General features: G+C 49.0%; 1 protein-coding gene across 1 annotated transcript in view; it reads left to right on the top strand.

The window, feature by feature from the left end:
• Positions 1 to 8,283: 8,283 nt before the first annotated feature.
• The window catches only part of LOC127000345 (protein lin-28 homolog), a 67,809-nt gene continuing 59,800 nt past the window's right edge, over positions 8,284 to 16,292 (top strand). The window contains exon 1 of the mRNA XM_050863967.1: positions 8,284 to 11,407. Within this exon, the coding sequence (XP_050719924.1) occupies positions 11,278 to 11,407 (130 nt within the window). The 5' untranslated portion in view covers positions 8,284 to 11,277. The remainder of the gene's footprint in view (positions 11,408 to 16,292) is intronic.

Genomic DNA, 16,292 nt, shown 5'->3' with positions numbered 1-16,292 from the left:
TAACGAGTGGTAGGGTTAAGGAAGGCAGTGGTGATGGTATGCTAAAGAAGGTTTGGCTATAATGATGACATGATGGGGTTGCTGGTCCAAGGGTAACGAGTGGCAGGGAAAAGGGACGCTGTAGTGATGGTAATGCTCTCGTTGTTGTTCTAAACTTGAATCATTAGAAAATATTGCTGCATGACTTGGCTGGTGAGGAGATAGGGCTTTTGTCAGTGTCCTTGTTTATTTCTAGTTTATATTATATCCATTTGTTGGCGGGTTTGTTAGGGTGGTATAGAGCCTCAGTGAAGCAGTTATCTCCCGGGCATGACAGCGACAATAAATTATGTGTAGTTATTATATTGAAAAGATAATGACATCGCTTCACCCTTAATCTTCACCTACGTACCGCATCGCTACTATAATTCACTCAGAAAGAATAGTGTTGCGAGTGTTTCTTTCCAGAGCGGGATACATAAATAAATAACGATCCCCGGAACCACTCAATTATTTTAGTTGGCCCTCTAAAATTATTCGTTCTCTGTGACTCATAGTAAAATCTCGCGAGTAAACCCCGTAGAGTATATTTATGTTTCCATTCCTTGAGGTCGATGAAGTAAGAAGGGGAGTAGAATGACATACAATAGTTAATTCACACTCGTTAAAAAATAGATAGATAGATAGATAGGTAGATAGATAGATAGATAGATAGATAGACAAACCATTAGAAAACATAACTCGCTGACATTTTCATTTACACGTAAGAAAATAAAAACAACGACAGACAGGAATTTCTTTGGTTTATCGCCGAGGTAATCAGAGCTGCTATCCGATTCCTAATTCCTTCTAGTATACTTTATTAATACATTATAAGAGAGAGCTTGTAACTGCCGTAATAGTCTCTGAAGGGAGGGGATTCCATTTTGTTAGGGGACTACGATGCTGGGAGAGGGAGGGGCGAGGAGGGACGTGGGGAGGGGCAGGGAAGACACAGGGGACCATGAATGTCAGGGAAGGGACACGTGTTTTCTTAATGTATACCTGTCGTTACCCCATTCCCTTCCTCCCTTTTGTCTCTCCTCCTCCCTTAATTCCCTCCTGTTCCATCTCTCTTCCCTCCTGTCCTTTCCTCATTCCCTTCTGTCCATTCCTCCCTCCATCTCTCTTCTCTCCTGTCCTGTCCTCCATCCCTTCTCTCCCTTCTCCCTCCAGTGGCCGCGGTGGATGGATGGGGGAGTGGGGGAGGGGAGAAGGGAGGAAAGGGTGGGTAAGGGAGGGATGCTTCATGCTATATTTTCCCTCACGCAGTTTCTTCACTTCGCCTCTTTCTCTCTCTATCGCATTACTCCCTGACTGATTTTTCCCATTTCCTCTCCTCATCTGTCCATCTAATATTTTTCCTTCCTTACACGCTCTTCCCATTACCTATAATTTCCCCTTTTTTTACAGGTATCCATATCCTCATCTTTCATAATATAGCATAATCATTAAATCACTATACTTTCCTACATCCCTTCCTTTCTTTTCCTCGTAAACAAGCCCTTTCGTGATCATTTTATATTCATTTCTCAACCTTATGCTTCATTCTTTCATATTTACACAGATTTACATAGAAAATCAAACCACACAGACCCCATGGTCCTGACTAGGTGATCTGTCCTTAAACCTAAGTGACTCTACATTAATCAGATAGTTTTTCTTCAGTGCTCACTTTACGTTCACGATTTTGGCTGAAAGAGATTCATAAGTAGCCCGTTGCGTATCATCCAAAAATCTTCGAGTGTAACCATAAATTGTAGCTGTAAACATAACCATCACGGCTGTTAGGAAGGTGTTTTATATCATTTTCATTTCTTTAGGAAGGAGAATGTTCACTTGGGTCGTTTAGCTAAGTTCTCCCCCAAGAGTCAGTCGAAGTGTTCAGTGGGAGGCGGCGGTCAAGTCGAGTGGTCAGCGTGCGAGGTAGATAGAACACAGGCCCGACCCCCCGCGACGTGAGAACCTGCCCGCGGCTATTTTCGAACGACGCCAAGTAGCCAAAGATCACCAGTCCGTTTTCCCTCAAACATAACCTCGACTTCGTATTACAAGGAGAGAGTTGAAAGACCATTACACTAACAAGCATTTCGCCCCATCATGTATTTAGACCGATTACCAAAAATATATTAATAAGAAATCTGAAAAACTTAATCTTCCTTCGATATACAGACAAATGAAGTAGAAATATATGGTAATACTACTACTACAACGTTTTAAAGAATTACATGATGGACCTAATGCTTCTAACGTGGGAAGTAGGTACTGTGTGTGTGTGTGTGTGTGTGTGTGTCGCGGAGGAGGAGGAAGCGGTGGGGGTGAACCATGTGGTACGGCGTGCGGTTAGAGAGGAAAAGGACAAGTCGTGAAGGGAAGGAGGGAGAGGAAGAAGGAAGGTAGGGAGGAGGGAGGGTGAAGGTAGAGGGCATGGAGGGCAGGGTGGTAATGGGGGGCGACAGTGGAGGTGAGGTCAACAGCCGCTGCCATGGGTCTCCACTCTCCAGTCCAGTAGTTTGAGTGTCTGGGAGGCTGAGGAAGGGCGTGTGGTGGAGGGTGGTGCTGTACAGTGAAGTGATGGTGTGGTGTGGCTGTGTCGTGGCTGTAGCTGGTGTGGTATAGTGATTAGTGACTTATTGGTGGCGTGGTCGTGGGTGGTGTTGTGGCGATCATACAATCTCTAAATTTTCCTTCATTTTACGCTCACGGTTCTGGCAAAAAAGAGGTTCAAAGTAGGCCGTTGCGTATCATCCAGAAATCTTCGAGTGTAACCATAAATTGTAGCTGTTAACATAACCATACAGAAAATATAACCCTTTCAAAGCTCTATAATGAAAACTTGAGCTGCTACTTTGTGATACATCCTCGCAGTGAAATCCTTGAGCTCCTTAATATTCAGTGCATCGAAACGAACTAAAAAAGACGAGTAATCATTGAGCTCTTAACCATTTCGTTCCTCTAGCTCGCCAGTATTCCTGTGAACCGGCTAAAAAACTTGAAGAAACATCCTTATTGAGAGAGAAATACCTGGCCATATAAGCGGCCTCCCATGCAGACACACGCATCCCCAGGCCTGTTGTCGCCTCTGTGTGTGACCTTCGGCCTTCTCGTCTCGTAATCCCGCGCGATAAGGACACAGCGAGGGAAGGCGAAGTTTACCCCGCATCACCTCACTGATAAATCCCTCGCGTCTGGGGCCTTGGCAGCGTGTTGAAAGCATGGCGCAGAGTCCTCCACCGCAGGGTAAGAGACTGCCTTCTGTAGACCCTCAGCATCACTACCATCATCACCGTGTCACCGGCATCACTAGCATCAACATCGTCATATTATCATCATCAACAGCAGCAGCATCCCTTTACTTGCATTATTTAAACAACAACAACAGGACTCCGTTACCAGGATTACTTCAAACCAGCGTCACACCCATCCTTCCACTGTAAAAAAAAGTAGCATCTCATCACCATTATCATCACATGCAGCATCCACCTCTAATCCCCCTCCTCCTCTTCCTACTCTTCCTCCTCCTCTTCCTCCTCCTAGTTCCTATTCCTTCTCCTCTTCCTCCTCCTCCTCTGTAGTTAACCAGATATATAGATAAGTTTAGTTTCGTAGCTGAGTGGGAATTTATTTACAAGAGAGAGAGAGAGAGAGAGAGAGAGAGAGAGAGAGAGAGAGAGAGAGAGAGAGAGAGAGAGAGAGAGAGAGAGTTTTCCAGGTAACTGTGGCATTGTGGTCCCGTCAGTCACCGCTTGTCCGCCCCCGCAACCCCCCCCCCCTCTCTCTCTCTCTCCCTCTCTTCCCCGCCCCCCTTGTAGCCCCTCCCACTCATCTCTTGCCTCCTTACTCCCTCTCTTACCCCCCCCCCCTTCATTTCCCCTCATCCCCCCTCATCCTCTCCCCCAACCCCCTGTCCCCTCCTGCTCCCCCGGCCACTCCTTGCATTCCCCCCAGAGCGTTGTTCATCATCTGGTGGCGGGGAAGAGGGGAGAAATGAGTTTTAGCAATAATAATAATAATAATAATAATAATAATAATCATAATAATAATAATATTAATAATAATGGGAATCGATTCACTTTCCGATCTGCAATTGCGAGCCTTCTTTTCTTTCTTCCTTTTTATTTTTTTAATCCGATATTCTCCTTCCCTCCCTTCAATCTACCTTCCTTTCCTTTACCCCCTTTCCTATACCTACAATTCTTCCTTCCTTTCCTCCTTCCCTTCTTCTTTCGTTCCTCTTTCCCTTTTCTTTCCATTTTCTCCTTCCCTCTTTTCCTTTCTTTTCCTTTTTCATCCTTTCCTACTCGCATTTATCCTCTCTTTCCCTTCCTTCCTACTTATTCCCCCTCCCTCCCTTACTCCCTACTTCCTTCCCTTCCTTCCTTCCTCCCTTCTCCCATCAGTTTCGTGTTACCCAAAATCACGGACCCGCTGCCGCCGCCGCCCCCCACCCCCCAAACACCCACGGACCGGCGGAAGTGCTCCCATACCTTAGAGAGAGAGAGAGAGAGAGAGAGAGAGAGAGAGAGAGAGAGAGAGAGAGAGAGAGAGATTAGGTAGGCAGGCAGGCGTCCTTCCTCTCTGGCCTGTGGTTCCGTTGATGGATGTGGTTATAATAGCGTGTGATGATGTTTATAGCGACCTCTGACGGATGGAGGAGGAGGAGGAGGAGGAGGAGGAAGAGGATGGTAGGGAGTAGATAGGAGAGAGGGAGCTGTGCCTGTCCTCTCCCCCTCACTTACTCCCTCCCTCTCACTCCGCCTATGCAGCTCTCTTCCGTTTATTGATGATAGGTTGTGCTCCTTTCTATGCCTCGTCCAGACAGTTGGTATTAAAATGATTGATGCACTCCTGTTTGTATATCTTTATTTTCTTGTTCTTGTCACGGAACGAGTAGTAGTTTTGTCCGCGCGTAGACGTGTTATTTGTTAGGCATGCAGGGTGTTCAGAAATTACTTGAAACTGCATGATGTTTTTTTTCAATGTATAGTTCTGGGGAGAAATATTTTTAACTATGCATTTATAAGAAGAGAGAGTGATAGAATGAAAGAAAGAAAAAGATAAAGTAAGGAATTAATTGATAACGAAAGAAAGGAAGTAAGGATGAAAGACAGAAATTAATAGGCAGAGATATATTTTTGACATGCAGTGCAACGACAGTATACATGTGACTTTTACTGAGAAAGGAGAAAAAAAAATCGGGTGTTCCAGATTTGGAGGTGAATGAGTACGAGCGGTGTCCGGGCACGGCGAAGTGTAATCAATGGACGGAAGTGCATGGCGCGAGGCTTTATTTGTCTGATTTATTTACGATTGTGGTGGCGACGTGGCGACAACGCGGCGGCTGTCACGTGACGGATGGTGCGGGGAGGTTAATATTTGAGGACACGAGGGGCGTGCGAGAGGCTTCAGCAGTGTCGTGGGGTGCGATTCTTCAGCCCACGGTATTGTGTCCGCGTGGTGCTTCCCGACGCCACCGAAAGCAGTAGCAGCAGCAACAGTAACCCAAGAGCTCCACCAAGCCACTGTTGAGCTTTCATGGCTTCTGGGAACACGTCAGGTTACTTTTATAGTTTATTTTCTGTTGAGTGTGTCGTCCTAACTTGTGTGTCTGGCGTACCTGAACCATGGCCGCTATACAGGACTCTCAGCGAAGCAACCAAATGGCCAACAGACAGAAGCCTTTCCTCGGCCACTGTCCCTACTTTCCCTTCCATCCCTCCCGCCACCATAGCGTCATCAGCTCTTTCCTCCCCCTCCCCCCCCTCACCACCCGCGCCGCCCCCTCATGCAGCGCCCCAGAGCAGGTGACGGTGGTGCTGGCTCGTCCCTGATCCTCGCCTCCTCGCCCCTCAGCTCACCAAAACTCGACAGCCGTTCGAGAAAATGGCGCATATGCAAACTGCTGTCCGCCGCTGCTAATAGTGAGGGATTAATTTTTCCTCGGCGGACAGTTCGTGGAAACAGCCTTTAAGGGGGCCGTGAATAGGGGCGCTTTTGAACGTGGCCTGGCTGGTCCCCGGAGCGCCCGCCGTTACCCAGGGTCGGGCGCCGCGGGGGCCATCTGCATACTCCCCCTCCCCCGCCGCAGCTGCCGTCGCCCCTCGCTTCCTGTGTATGGCGGCGCACAGGCAGCAACATTTCGGGCGTGCAGCTGCAGAGGAGAAAGAATGGAAGGTGTTTTCAGGAGGTGTGATTCAACATGTCCATGGGAGCGTTGCCTTCACACCTGAGTAGCCCAAGACACAAAGAGCAATTGGCAACCTACCTGCTGCTCGCCGCCCCTGCCCTGCCTGCCTTACCTCACTTTGTGCGATTCTTCGGCGTCTTGGGGATTTACTCCGACAATGCTCATTACTGAACCCTCGCCGCCCCCTTCAGCGCCCCCGCTCGGCCACGCCACCTCGCGTCGCCCACCAGCTGCAGCATCACCAGCAGAGCGCTCCGTCAGCCCCTCCCTCAGGCATAATAGTAACTTTAACCTCGATGTTAAAAACCGGTAGATGAGGTAACCAGTGTGGGTCCGAAGACAGGGTCGTGGCAGGGAACGGGACGCGTCAATTGTCCGGCGTCAGCACAGGACACAAGGGAAGGTCCTGGGCACAGCTATACGCCTCCGCCTCATTTGTAACTTTTGTCCTCCCGTACCCGGCGCGGCGGAATCCGAGGGTCGCGTGCAGCACCCATTGGAGGCGGCGGCAGCGGCGTCTTCATCTCGGGGCGCTGCCAGCCACCAACAGCAGCCCCTTCTTGCTCTTTTCATAATAATCGTTCTCAAAATTATATGATATTGTGCATTATAAACATTCGTCTCTTCTTGCGTAAATAAGTCCTTAAATTGTCCCCCCAAAACCATGGTTACCTAAGTTAAATTTATCCCTTTCATACTGCTTTCACTTTACATTCATTCCTTAAAATATCCCAGAAGCTGTTCGTGCCAAAGTACGCCTCGCCCTTTATACTCTTATACTGCTACTACTTCACGTTCATTCTTTAAGCTGCCCCATAAACCGTTCGTGCGTAAGTAACACTCGTCTCTTCAGCTGGTCGTTACGCATGCCCGTCTTTCGTCCACTATAGCTGATGATACGCATACACGCATACCCACGGAGCGTATACCCACCAGCCACGAGCAAGCCAGGTGCCTGAGGCTTGCCCGGCGGCGGCTTGTGACAGGCAGGAGACGTGTGTGTATATGTATGAGTATAAGGGGGGAGGGAGGAACACCAGCCCCCCCCCCCCCCCCCACATACATACATACAAACACAATCTCTCCCAGCCTCCTCCGTAATACTACTCTGGATGCCACCTCCTCCTCCTCTGCCGCCGCCGACCTCCGGGGATGCTGATTCTTTTCTCCTCGGAATAGCGAGTGTGCGCTGAAAAAAAAAAGGTTGATTATAGAGTGACAGGTAAACACAGGTGGGGTAATAGAGTGGCTGACTGAGTGGTTCACGGCACAATGGAGTGATGAGACGGGAGGCCCCCTGAAGGAAGAGGCGGCTGACAGTGATGACAGTCGGCGGGGACATTACATACAGGGGACACGGAGATGGACGAGGAGGAAAAAAGAACGGGGATAAGAGTACATTCTTTTATATAGGAGGAGAACGAGGAGGTGGAAGAGGAGGAGGAGGACGAGTCGGATGAGGAGATAGAGTATAAGGACTATGATGGAATATGGAGAATATGAAGATACGGAGAAGGACGAAAAGGAAACAAGAAGGGGGATAAGAGTTTTTTTTTTGAGTAAGAGAAGAAAGAGGAGATGTAAGAGGAGGAGGAGGAGGAGAACGAGGAGGAGAAAGACAACTACGACAATAATAAGTATATATGAGCCTTTGAAAAAAATGGAGGCTAGCTTTATGAAGTAGAATATAAATAACTTTATCTAACCGGTGAGAAGACAAGCAGGACGAACATTGATGAGGTGATGGGCCGAGTGGTCAGTACAAAGAGATAGTGAACGCGGGGCTCAGGTTACGAGTTCCATTGACAGTTGATTATTTTCTAACCGTCATCAGGAGATCGTACACATGATATCCACCAACCTTTGCTTCCCTTGGTGGTGGTAATAGGACGAGGTGGGGAGGGACAACGATAAGGTGGTGAACCAGTGATTGCCTCCGAGGTGTGGTGTTACGGAGGTCAATTATGTGGTTTGTGTGTCTCGCCTCTTGCTCAGTCTTCCTTCTATTCTTAGTCACTTGTGGAGTACTGTCACTCTTGAGATTTGCTGAGTGAAAGTACTTTAGTGTCAGATAAGAAAAAATATAGAAAAGCCTCGGAGAATGGTGCGGTGATTCAAGCAATTCGTGAACACTTATCAATTTAATTTGCAATATGATAATTTTTATTTTACATATTGTTTATCTGCTAATATTAAGGCAGCGTGGTGATGTAGTGAGCGCCGGTCGTCCCCGCCATGCACACACAGGCTGGGAGAGACTCAGGCTCGTGCATGGCTGAGCTGAGGGGTCGAGGGCTCCGCTGACCCTCAACGTTGCATGCAGGAAGGTTGTGCCTGCTGCCGCACGCCTCTCCGTGTCGCCGGGAAGCAGCATGGCCGCTCAACATGGCGGTCAGTGTGGCTCTCGGTGCCCTGCCTTGCATTGCCTCTCATGGCGCCACACCTGCCCTGCAACATTACCAATGGTGGAGATCGATGCTCGCAATTGCTACACCCCGCCTTGCAATTGGCCACAGTCTAGGGAGCTTCATGGCTCGGCCGCTCCCTATTGGTCCGCCACCGCCTGCACAAAGTCTCGCCGGCACCTCGCACGGGCCAGAGGAGTGAGAGTTGTCCTTCGCGTCCGGCTCGTCCCGCCGGTGTCTTCTGTCCCTCCTTCAGCTGCCCTGCGTCCCAGCGTTCCCCCGAGGTGTGCATCGCCGCGGCCACCGTCGGGATAGAGGGTGAGAGGTCGAAACAGGCTCACACCAGTCAAGGTTACATTCCCTACTACGCGACCGCTCTCGTAGAAGGGGAGGGCACTGAGGACTTGCTGGTGAGCCTTATGCGCCCGGCCGTTGGGGCTAGTTTAACCCCGCACTCAGAGGCTGGGCGGGGATAGGAAAATCCTTATGGTGATGGAAGGTAAACTTTATATATTTCCTATTTTATTACTTTCATAATAAGGCACGGATTGCGAGGATAGGCACGATGACCAATGTCAGACGTCATTTTATCTAAGTTTACGAGACTGGGCTGACGGGGCGAGGGCTGGCGGCTCCGCAGGACGTGTTACCGTTGTGGTGGTCATCGTGTCCCGCCATGTGAGGGGCATCCTTGATGACGGCGGGAGTGATGCTGGGTTAGTGCGAGAGAAGAGTCGCGTGAGGAGGGAAGTGTTTGTTGTGTTGGTTTTGGCGCGTGTGGCGGGCAGTCCAGTCGTCAGGAGCCCTGGCGTCCTAGCATGGCAGAGGGTAAGGTATTCTGTATTACTGCATCCTTGTGACACACAGGCCTGTCCGGCACTTCTCACCCTTCCCCTGCCACTCATTTTCAGGGTTGATGTCCTCTTAACTGGATATTACGCACTACCAAGGTAGCCGATCTGTCTTTTGTACACTGTCCCGGGCGAGGCCACGCCAGCGTCGTGTTCCGTGAGCCGCGCCAGCCCTTGCTGAAGTGGGCCAAGACGCAACAGGCGCCCACGTGGCCCTCGAAAGGACCAGAGTATTGATCAGGCGAGGGACGCAGGTCCTTGTTTGACTCATGCGCCCGGAGTCCTTCTCCCCATAGGCGTAGTGCTGCTCTCGCCGAGGACGGGGGTAGTGCTGTTGTCGGCGGGCTACGAGGTGCTGAGCTGCGGCGGCCTTCCTGGAGGCACCAGGCTCAGGCAGGAGGCCCGCTGGCGAGAGGGACAGACCGCGTAGAGAGGTGAGGCAGGACCTTGAGCCTTGCGTCATTCCTGGACGGGCTGCGGCCACCCATCCTCACCTCCCGGCCATCTTCCCACAGAGAAAAGCCGATTCTTGGAAACTACGCCAGATTTCCGAGGAGGCTGTGGGGCGTGACCGAGGCAGCGGCGGCCGGGCGGTGCTGGGAGGGCGTGGCGGGCGGCGGCGGCAGTGGCGGTGGGGGCGGAGGCAGGCACAGTGTTTGGGGGGTGGCGAGCCCTCACAGTGACGGATTAACGATTTTTTTTTTAGTATGCATCGGAACATTCATTACCTCAAAATATGTAAAGGAAAAAAATCTACCTCATACAGCTGAGCCATGAATGGACATGAACCAGATGATTCATTATAGAAACAAATTGGTTATTAAATGGCTCCGTGCCAAGGAAATTAGTGTCGAAAATTACATCCTCACTCCCTGCCAGTGTCCGTGTTGGTGCTGCGAACCATGACAGGAAAGCCAACTGTGACCTGGGTTGGAAAACTTCCGTGTCAGCCTAAATAGTGAGTGCATGCCTGGGGACAGCAGGAGGAACATAACACAGCATAACACAACACAGCAGCACTCTCCACACCACACTACAACCCAGCACACCACAACACAGCCGAGCACGTCACACCACAGCACAACACATCACACCGCAGCACGACAGACACCGCCCATGGGTCTCAGGCGGTCCAGCATGATGTAGCAGGAAGGTGACAGTGTGAAGCATTGCCTGCGACACCACGACAAATTACCGGAAAAGTGCAGGAGATATTTCACTCAAAACTTCCCATCTGACACCTTGGGCAAAAGTGCAATGGAAAGGAAACACAACAGTTGTTTTATAATGGTGCAGTGATGGATTTCTGAACCAATAAATTTGACTCATAAATATAATTTGACTCACTTATAACGTCAAGGGTTCATAAGTACCAAACACACTTAACCAAACAACCTGAAAACCATCGACGGATCTTTACCAGTTGTTTTCATCCAACTGATCCAAGAAAGTCCTGCTGAAGGAGGCCCCAGCGTGGGAGGCGGCGCCCTTTGGCTTGGCTGCGTCCCGGAGGCCTCACAGGGTACAGGATGGTCGCCGCCAGCACCGCCTTCAGCACTAGCAGCACCGCCACCAAGACCAGAGGAGGACGTGGTCGAGTTATCCTATCAAAGATTTCCGCGGGAGGTTCTGAACGCCGCGCCGCTGGAGGGAAGGCCGTCAGGAGGCGAGGAATTCTAGGCGGAGGAAGTCACGGCGGGTCAGGGCAGTGGCTGAAGCTCTATGCTGGAGGGTGAGGGAAGGGGCGTAGCCGTGACCTGAGGCTGCATGGGGGGCACCTCTCGGGCAGCGGCGCCACTGAAAAGAGGTGAGGAGCATGGTACTGTGGGTGGAGAGTGCCCTTGCATCTCGTCCTTGCCTCCCAGCCCTAGATAAGGCCAGCCCTTCCTTGCAACTGATGTGCGACGCCCCGCCAACCCCTACCACCACCACCACGCCGTCGGCAGGTCTGTGTGTGTGTGTGTGTCGCTGTGGCAGAGTTGTGTGGTAGCGTGAATTGTCTTTTTTTTTTTTGGGGGGGGGGGTGATTTGGTTGGTATAAGCTGTCCTTGGCGCCGTCCCCTCCATGTGTCCAAAGTAGTGATTTAGCTTTGTTTTTTACTTTTTTTTCCTCCTCCTCTTCCTCCTCCTCCTCCTCATCTTTCTCCTCTTCCTCCTCCTTCATTGCATCTTTCCCCTCCTCCTCATCTTTCTCCTCTTCCTCCTCCTTCATTGCATCTTCCTCCTCCTCATCTTTCTCCTCTTCCTCCTCCTTCATTGCATCTTCCTCCTCCTCATCTTTCTCCTCTTCCTCCTCCTTCATTGCATCTTCCTCCTCCTCATCTTTCTCCTCTTCCTCCTCCTTCATTGCATCTTCATCCTCCTCCTCTTCATTTTTCTATTTTCTTGTTCTTATATAGTAGGCCCCCAACTACCTTATCTTACCTTATATTACCTTCCTCAGTGTCGGAGGGAGGAAAAAAGCCTTCTGCCACTTTTACTCTCCTTGCCTAATGATTGTTGTAGGCATCCTCTTACTAGACTAAAGGCCACCACAGCGTGTACTTCTAACCTTGCTCTCTGCCAAAAGACTTGTTACCTGTTCTTACCTGCTAATATCTTTCTTTATTCGTTATTCTCATTTTATCTGATTTTCCTCTAATTATTATTATTATTATTATTATTATTATTATTATTATTATTATTATTATTATTATTATTATTATTATTATTATTCATCTTCGTTTACCTCTTCCTCCTCCTTATCATCTACTACTACTACTACTACTGCTACTGCTTCTACTGCTACTACTACTACTACTACTACTACTACTACTACTACTACTACTACTACTACTACTACTACAACAACTACTACTATTACTACTACTACTACTACTACAATTGTTACTACTACTACTGTTACTAATAGCAATAACAATAATAGCAATAATAATAATAATAATAATAATAATAGCAGTAGCAGTGGAACGATCAGAACAAATCCAGGAAGAGCCATTCTGCAAGGGGGAATAAAGAATTGATTTTAATAGGACCTCAGATTAGTATACCCTTGTGCAGCAGTTCATATGCTTGCAGATTTATAGATTTCATGTTAAGAAAGGGTCAAAATCATATATACATTCTAGCCTTGTTGATTATTCTTGTTACTGGTGATGTTTTCCTTCTTCTACCCCTTCTTAAACTGTTTTTACTACTATATATATTACACTCTGGCTTTGGACGTTCTGAAGTAAGGCTGGGGAATATACAGTTGGCGAGATGCGCTCTACAGAAGAATGAGTGACTCGAAGACAAGGGCCACGTGAAGGGAGTATAGGGGAAAAATATATGAATGGAATTTGGGCCTTGTGGGATATTTGGACCACATCAGGATGCTAATCAGGAGGGGAGGGGATTCATCTCGTGAGTATTTAGGGAATAGTTGCAGCTGGAAATGAAGCGAATCAGAAAAAAAATAAAAAATCGTGAGGGGCCCGTGTTTCGAAAGTTGTGCTGGACTTACTGAAATTAACTCAACATCAAAGGTTTCTCGCCTCATCTTACTGACTGTCACCGAGTGTTGTCTCCCTTGCTATCTTTAGTTGTTACTTTTCATGCTAACTGCTTTTCTTTATTTGCTAACTGCGGCCTTGCTTCACACGTTTTGTTCTCCTAGCTCATCTCCATGCTGTCCAACTTCCTAATGCAATATTTAATCAGTATTCTATTCTTTTATCCCTTTCACTAATAAGCTCTGGAACAGTTTTCTTTGGTCCTTCGTAAGACTTGAATTCTTACAAGAGGAATGTATCAAGACGCTTCAATCTGTATATTAATTTATGCTCTGGTAACCTTTTATGTCCTATTCTTTGGGGAGTTGCATGATGTGTTTTTTTTCCTTTTTGTCTCCTTTGCTGCATAACAAAGGTAAATGGATGTTCTCTTGGGTGCTGATTGTTTTTTTTATGTTGCTATGGCATCAATAGTCTTGTAAAGCGTAGTATATTTTTGCTGTGTTGTTGTTGAGCTGTGCTTGATGTAGAGGAAGTTTTCAGTTTTATGGTTGTTCCTTTCTCTGTCATTTTGTCGTGAGCTGTGCGTGTGGTGTGCCTCGGCGTCGTCTTGTTGTTGTGGTGTGCTGTGTGTCGTTCCTCGGCCTGAGTGTGAGAGGCGTGACTGTCTGAATGTGGAGTTCGTTTCTACATCCACTACATACATTAATTCTTTTCACTTTCAAATATGAGAACTTGATACCCAGAGGAGTAACTGTTATGCTTCATTAAAAAAAAAAGCATAATGTTGAGTTCCTTCCAAAATCTAGATTCTTTCATGAATCAAACTCAGATCAATTCATTCACAGTCTATTTTATTTTGGCTTGACTTGAGCACAGGAAAAAAAAAACTAATGTATCGGAAAAGCATCATGTCACGTCCCTTCCAAAATCAAGTTTTTCATGCATATATCAGAGTAGTATATTAATTCAGTATTATTAAAAAGAAGAAAAAAAATCGCAGTATATTTGATTCCTTGCATTCATTATTTAACTGCGGTTGAACTTGATGCCCAGAATAAAGTCCTACATCGAAAAAGCGTCGTCACGTCCATTCCAAAATCAAGGTTGCCTCATCACGGTACTTAATTCATTCATTCTCAGTATACCCAACTTTTTGCATTCACTGTTTTGCTGCGGTTGACCCATATGGTGGAGAGGTTTTCGAGATCACGGAGACGGTGGTGGTGGTGGTGCTGTGAGTCATGCGCGGTGCCCCTCCTTCCATCCGTCCCTCCCCTGCCGTGACACCGAGCTGGGGAGCGATGAACCCAGGGAGCGTCCTTCAGAGCGGGCAATAAATTCCCCGCCAGGCACGGTCGGGATGCTGGGGAGGCCTTGATGAAGACAGACTGGCAGAGGCCGGGAGGTTCGCAATTCAGGGTACAGCTTCGAGCCCAGCAAGCACGTGGAGCCTTGGGGATTGTTGGAAGTGACATGTGTGACGTGACGACCGGAGGGAGACTTACGGGGCGCGGGGACATGTTAGGGAGGAGAGGTCTCTGGGTTGAGGGGCGGTGGCCAGCCGTGTTCCTGAGTCTCACTACCAGACGCTGCCACTCACCTCTTGGTACCGAGTGTATATCAAGTGGCTTGAAATAACTTTTTTTTTCTTTTTTACTTTTCATCGGGCTGAAATGTCTGTAGATCGCCTCTCTTCACTGTTGTCACTTGGTGTAGGTTAGTGTTCGCAAAAGGCCAACTCGCGCTATTCCCGTCTTCCAAGGCTTGGCAACCTCTGGCAACTGACCAACAGCAAGCAAAGTTCCGAAGACAAACACGAAAAATCAATCGACACCATTTATCTCCCGCTTGTCCATGGATCCCGCCTGACGCAAACACAGCCTCGGTCTTCACAGTAACGCTGCCACAATACTTACGGCAGCAACAGCCTCTACAGCTTCACCCTGACTCAGAGTTGTACGTCTGAGCCAAACTTGTAAGCTGCGGCAACAGTGCTCCGTTGGGGCTTGTCAGGGACGGCTGCTCCCAACATCATTCACAGCCGGCCTGCTCCTGGAAAACGGGCAGGGTAGCCAGAGGGGAGCCCGCACGCCGCCACTGGTGCATATCACGGGCACGCACGGGGCTGGCGGGGTACGCTTCGGGGTATGGAGGCAGGGCATGCAGGGTAGGAAGGCAGGGAAACTGTTGCTGCGTAGGAACAGTTAGGACGCGCAGGTCGCCAACACCTTTCCATATACAGAATAGGTGTTGTGAGGAAGCCAACGGCGATGCAAGGGACCACACAGGAATGAGTCGGGAGTAAGAACTAAAAAATAGAGGAAAACAGTATCGAAAGAGCCTCGAATTGCATGTGTTAGCGTTAAATTAGGTTGAGGAATGTAAGGTTAAAGGTCAGAACACTAGAGTTTGTTAGTATGCACCCACGTAATAAAGAGGAACAAAGCTAACTCTCCAGCACTTCCCTAGCACGTGCACCGTCTGGCCGCCGCGTGCATGCTTGCGGAGTACACAAGTAGCGCAGTGTTGTGGCTCTTCCTGCGGCCCTCCCACCAAGGTCAGGCGGTGGGTGGGTACGGCACTGAACGGGGAACTTTTTGCACGGGTGTGACGTCGGCGCGGGTAACGTACCAGACTGCTTTGCTTCTTTGTTCCGTGAAGCGTACCCAGGCGGCCGCTTCTCGGGTTCGCATGTTGGGTAACAACGCGGAAGACTTGGATTTGGGTCTTCTTTTAACTTGTATGTCTAAGAGTGTGATAAATGTGCGTGCGTGTGTAGGTTAGCGGAGCAGCTCTGAATACGAGACTCATCTGACATCACCACCTGGATCACACGAGCGGGTGGTGGTGGTGGTGGTGGCCGCCTCCCCGCGCACACAACAGCTCCCGTCGGCAGTCCTGTCCCTTGTCCTGCCCCACCCTGGTGATGTCATACACTTGGTGATCGCCGCTGCCCGCCACCATAGCACACCTCTTCCCCTTCCCTCGTCCTCTCTCCTCTCCTCTCCTCCTAGTCCTCTCTCACCACCTCCATTCCGCACCCTCTTTCTTTCACAGATGCGTAAGATGTCCCCGGCGTAGATTTTTTGTATTTCCTGTGCAGACTGACTGGGACCGCTCCGTTACAAAGGTTTTCTGTACTGCACGCCTCTTCCTTTCCCTTCCCCTCCCGTCCTCTTCCCTCCTCCTCCGCCTCCCACCCTTTCCACTCCTCATCCTCTCCCTTTCAGTGGTGTTAATGCGTATGGTTAGGTTGCTTCATCTTGAGTATTATCATTTCCTGTATTGCGAGCTTGATTTAGGACCATGATGGATTCACTTTCACTTTCTCCCC

The sequence above is a fragment of the Eriocheir sinensis genome, chromosome 2 (assembly GCF_024679095.1).
Source record: "Eriocheir sinensis breed Jianghai 21 chromosome 2, ASM2467909v1, whole genome shotgun sequence".
NCBI lineage: Eukaryota > Metazoa > Arthropoda > Malacostraca > Decapoda > Varunidae > Eriocheir > Eriocheir sinensis.
Note: the sequence above shows the minus strand (reverse complement) of the source record. Positions and strands in the feature narration are given on the sequence as shown.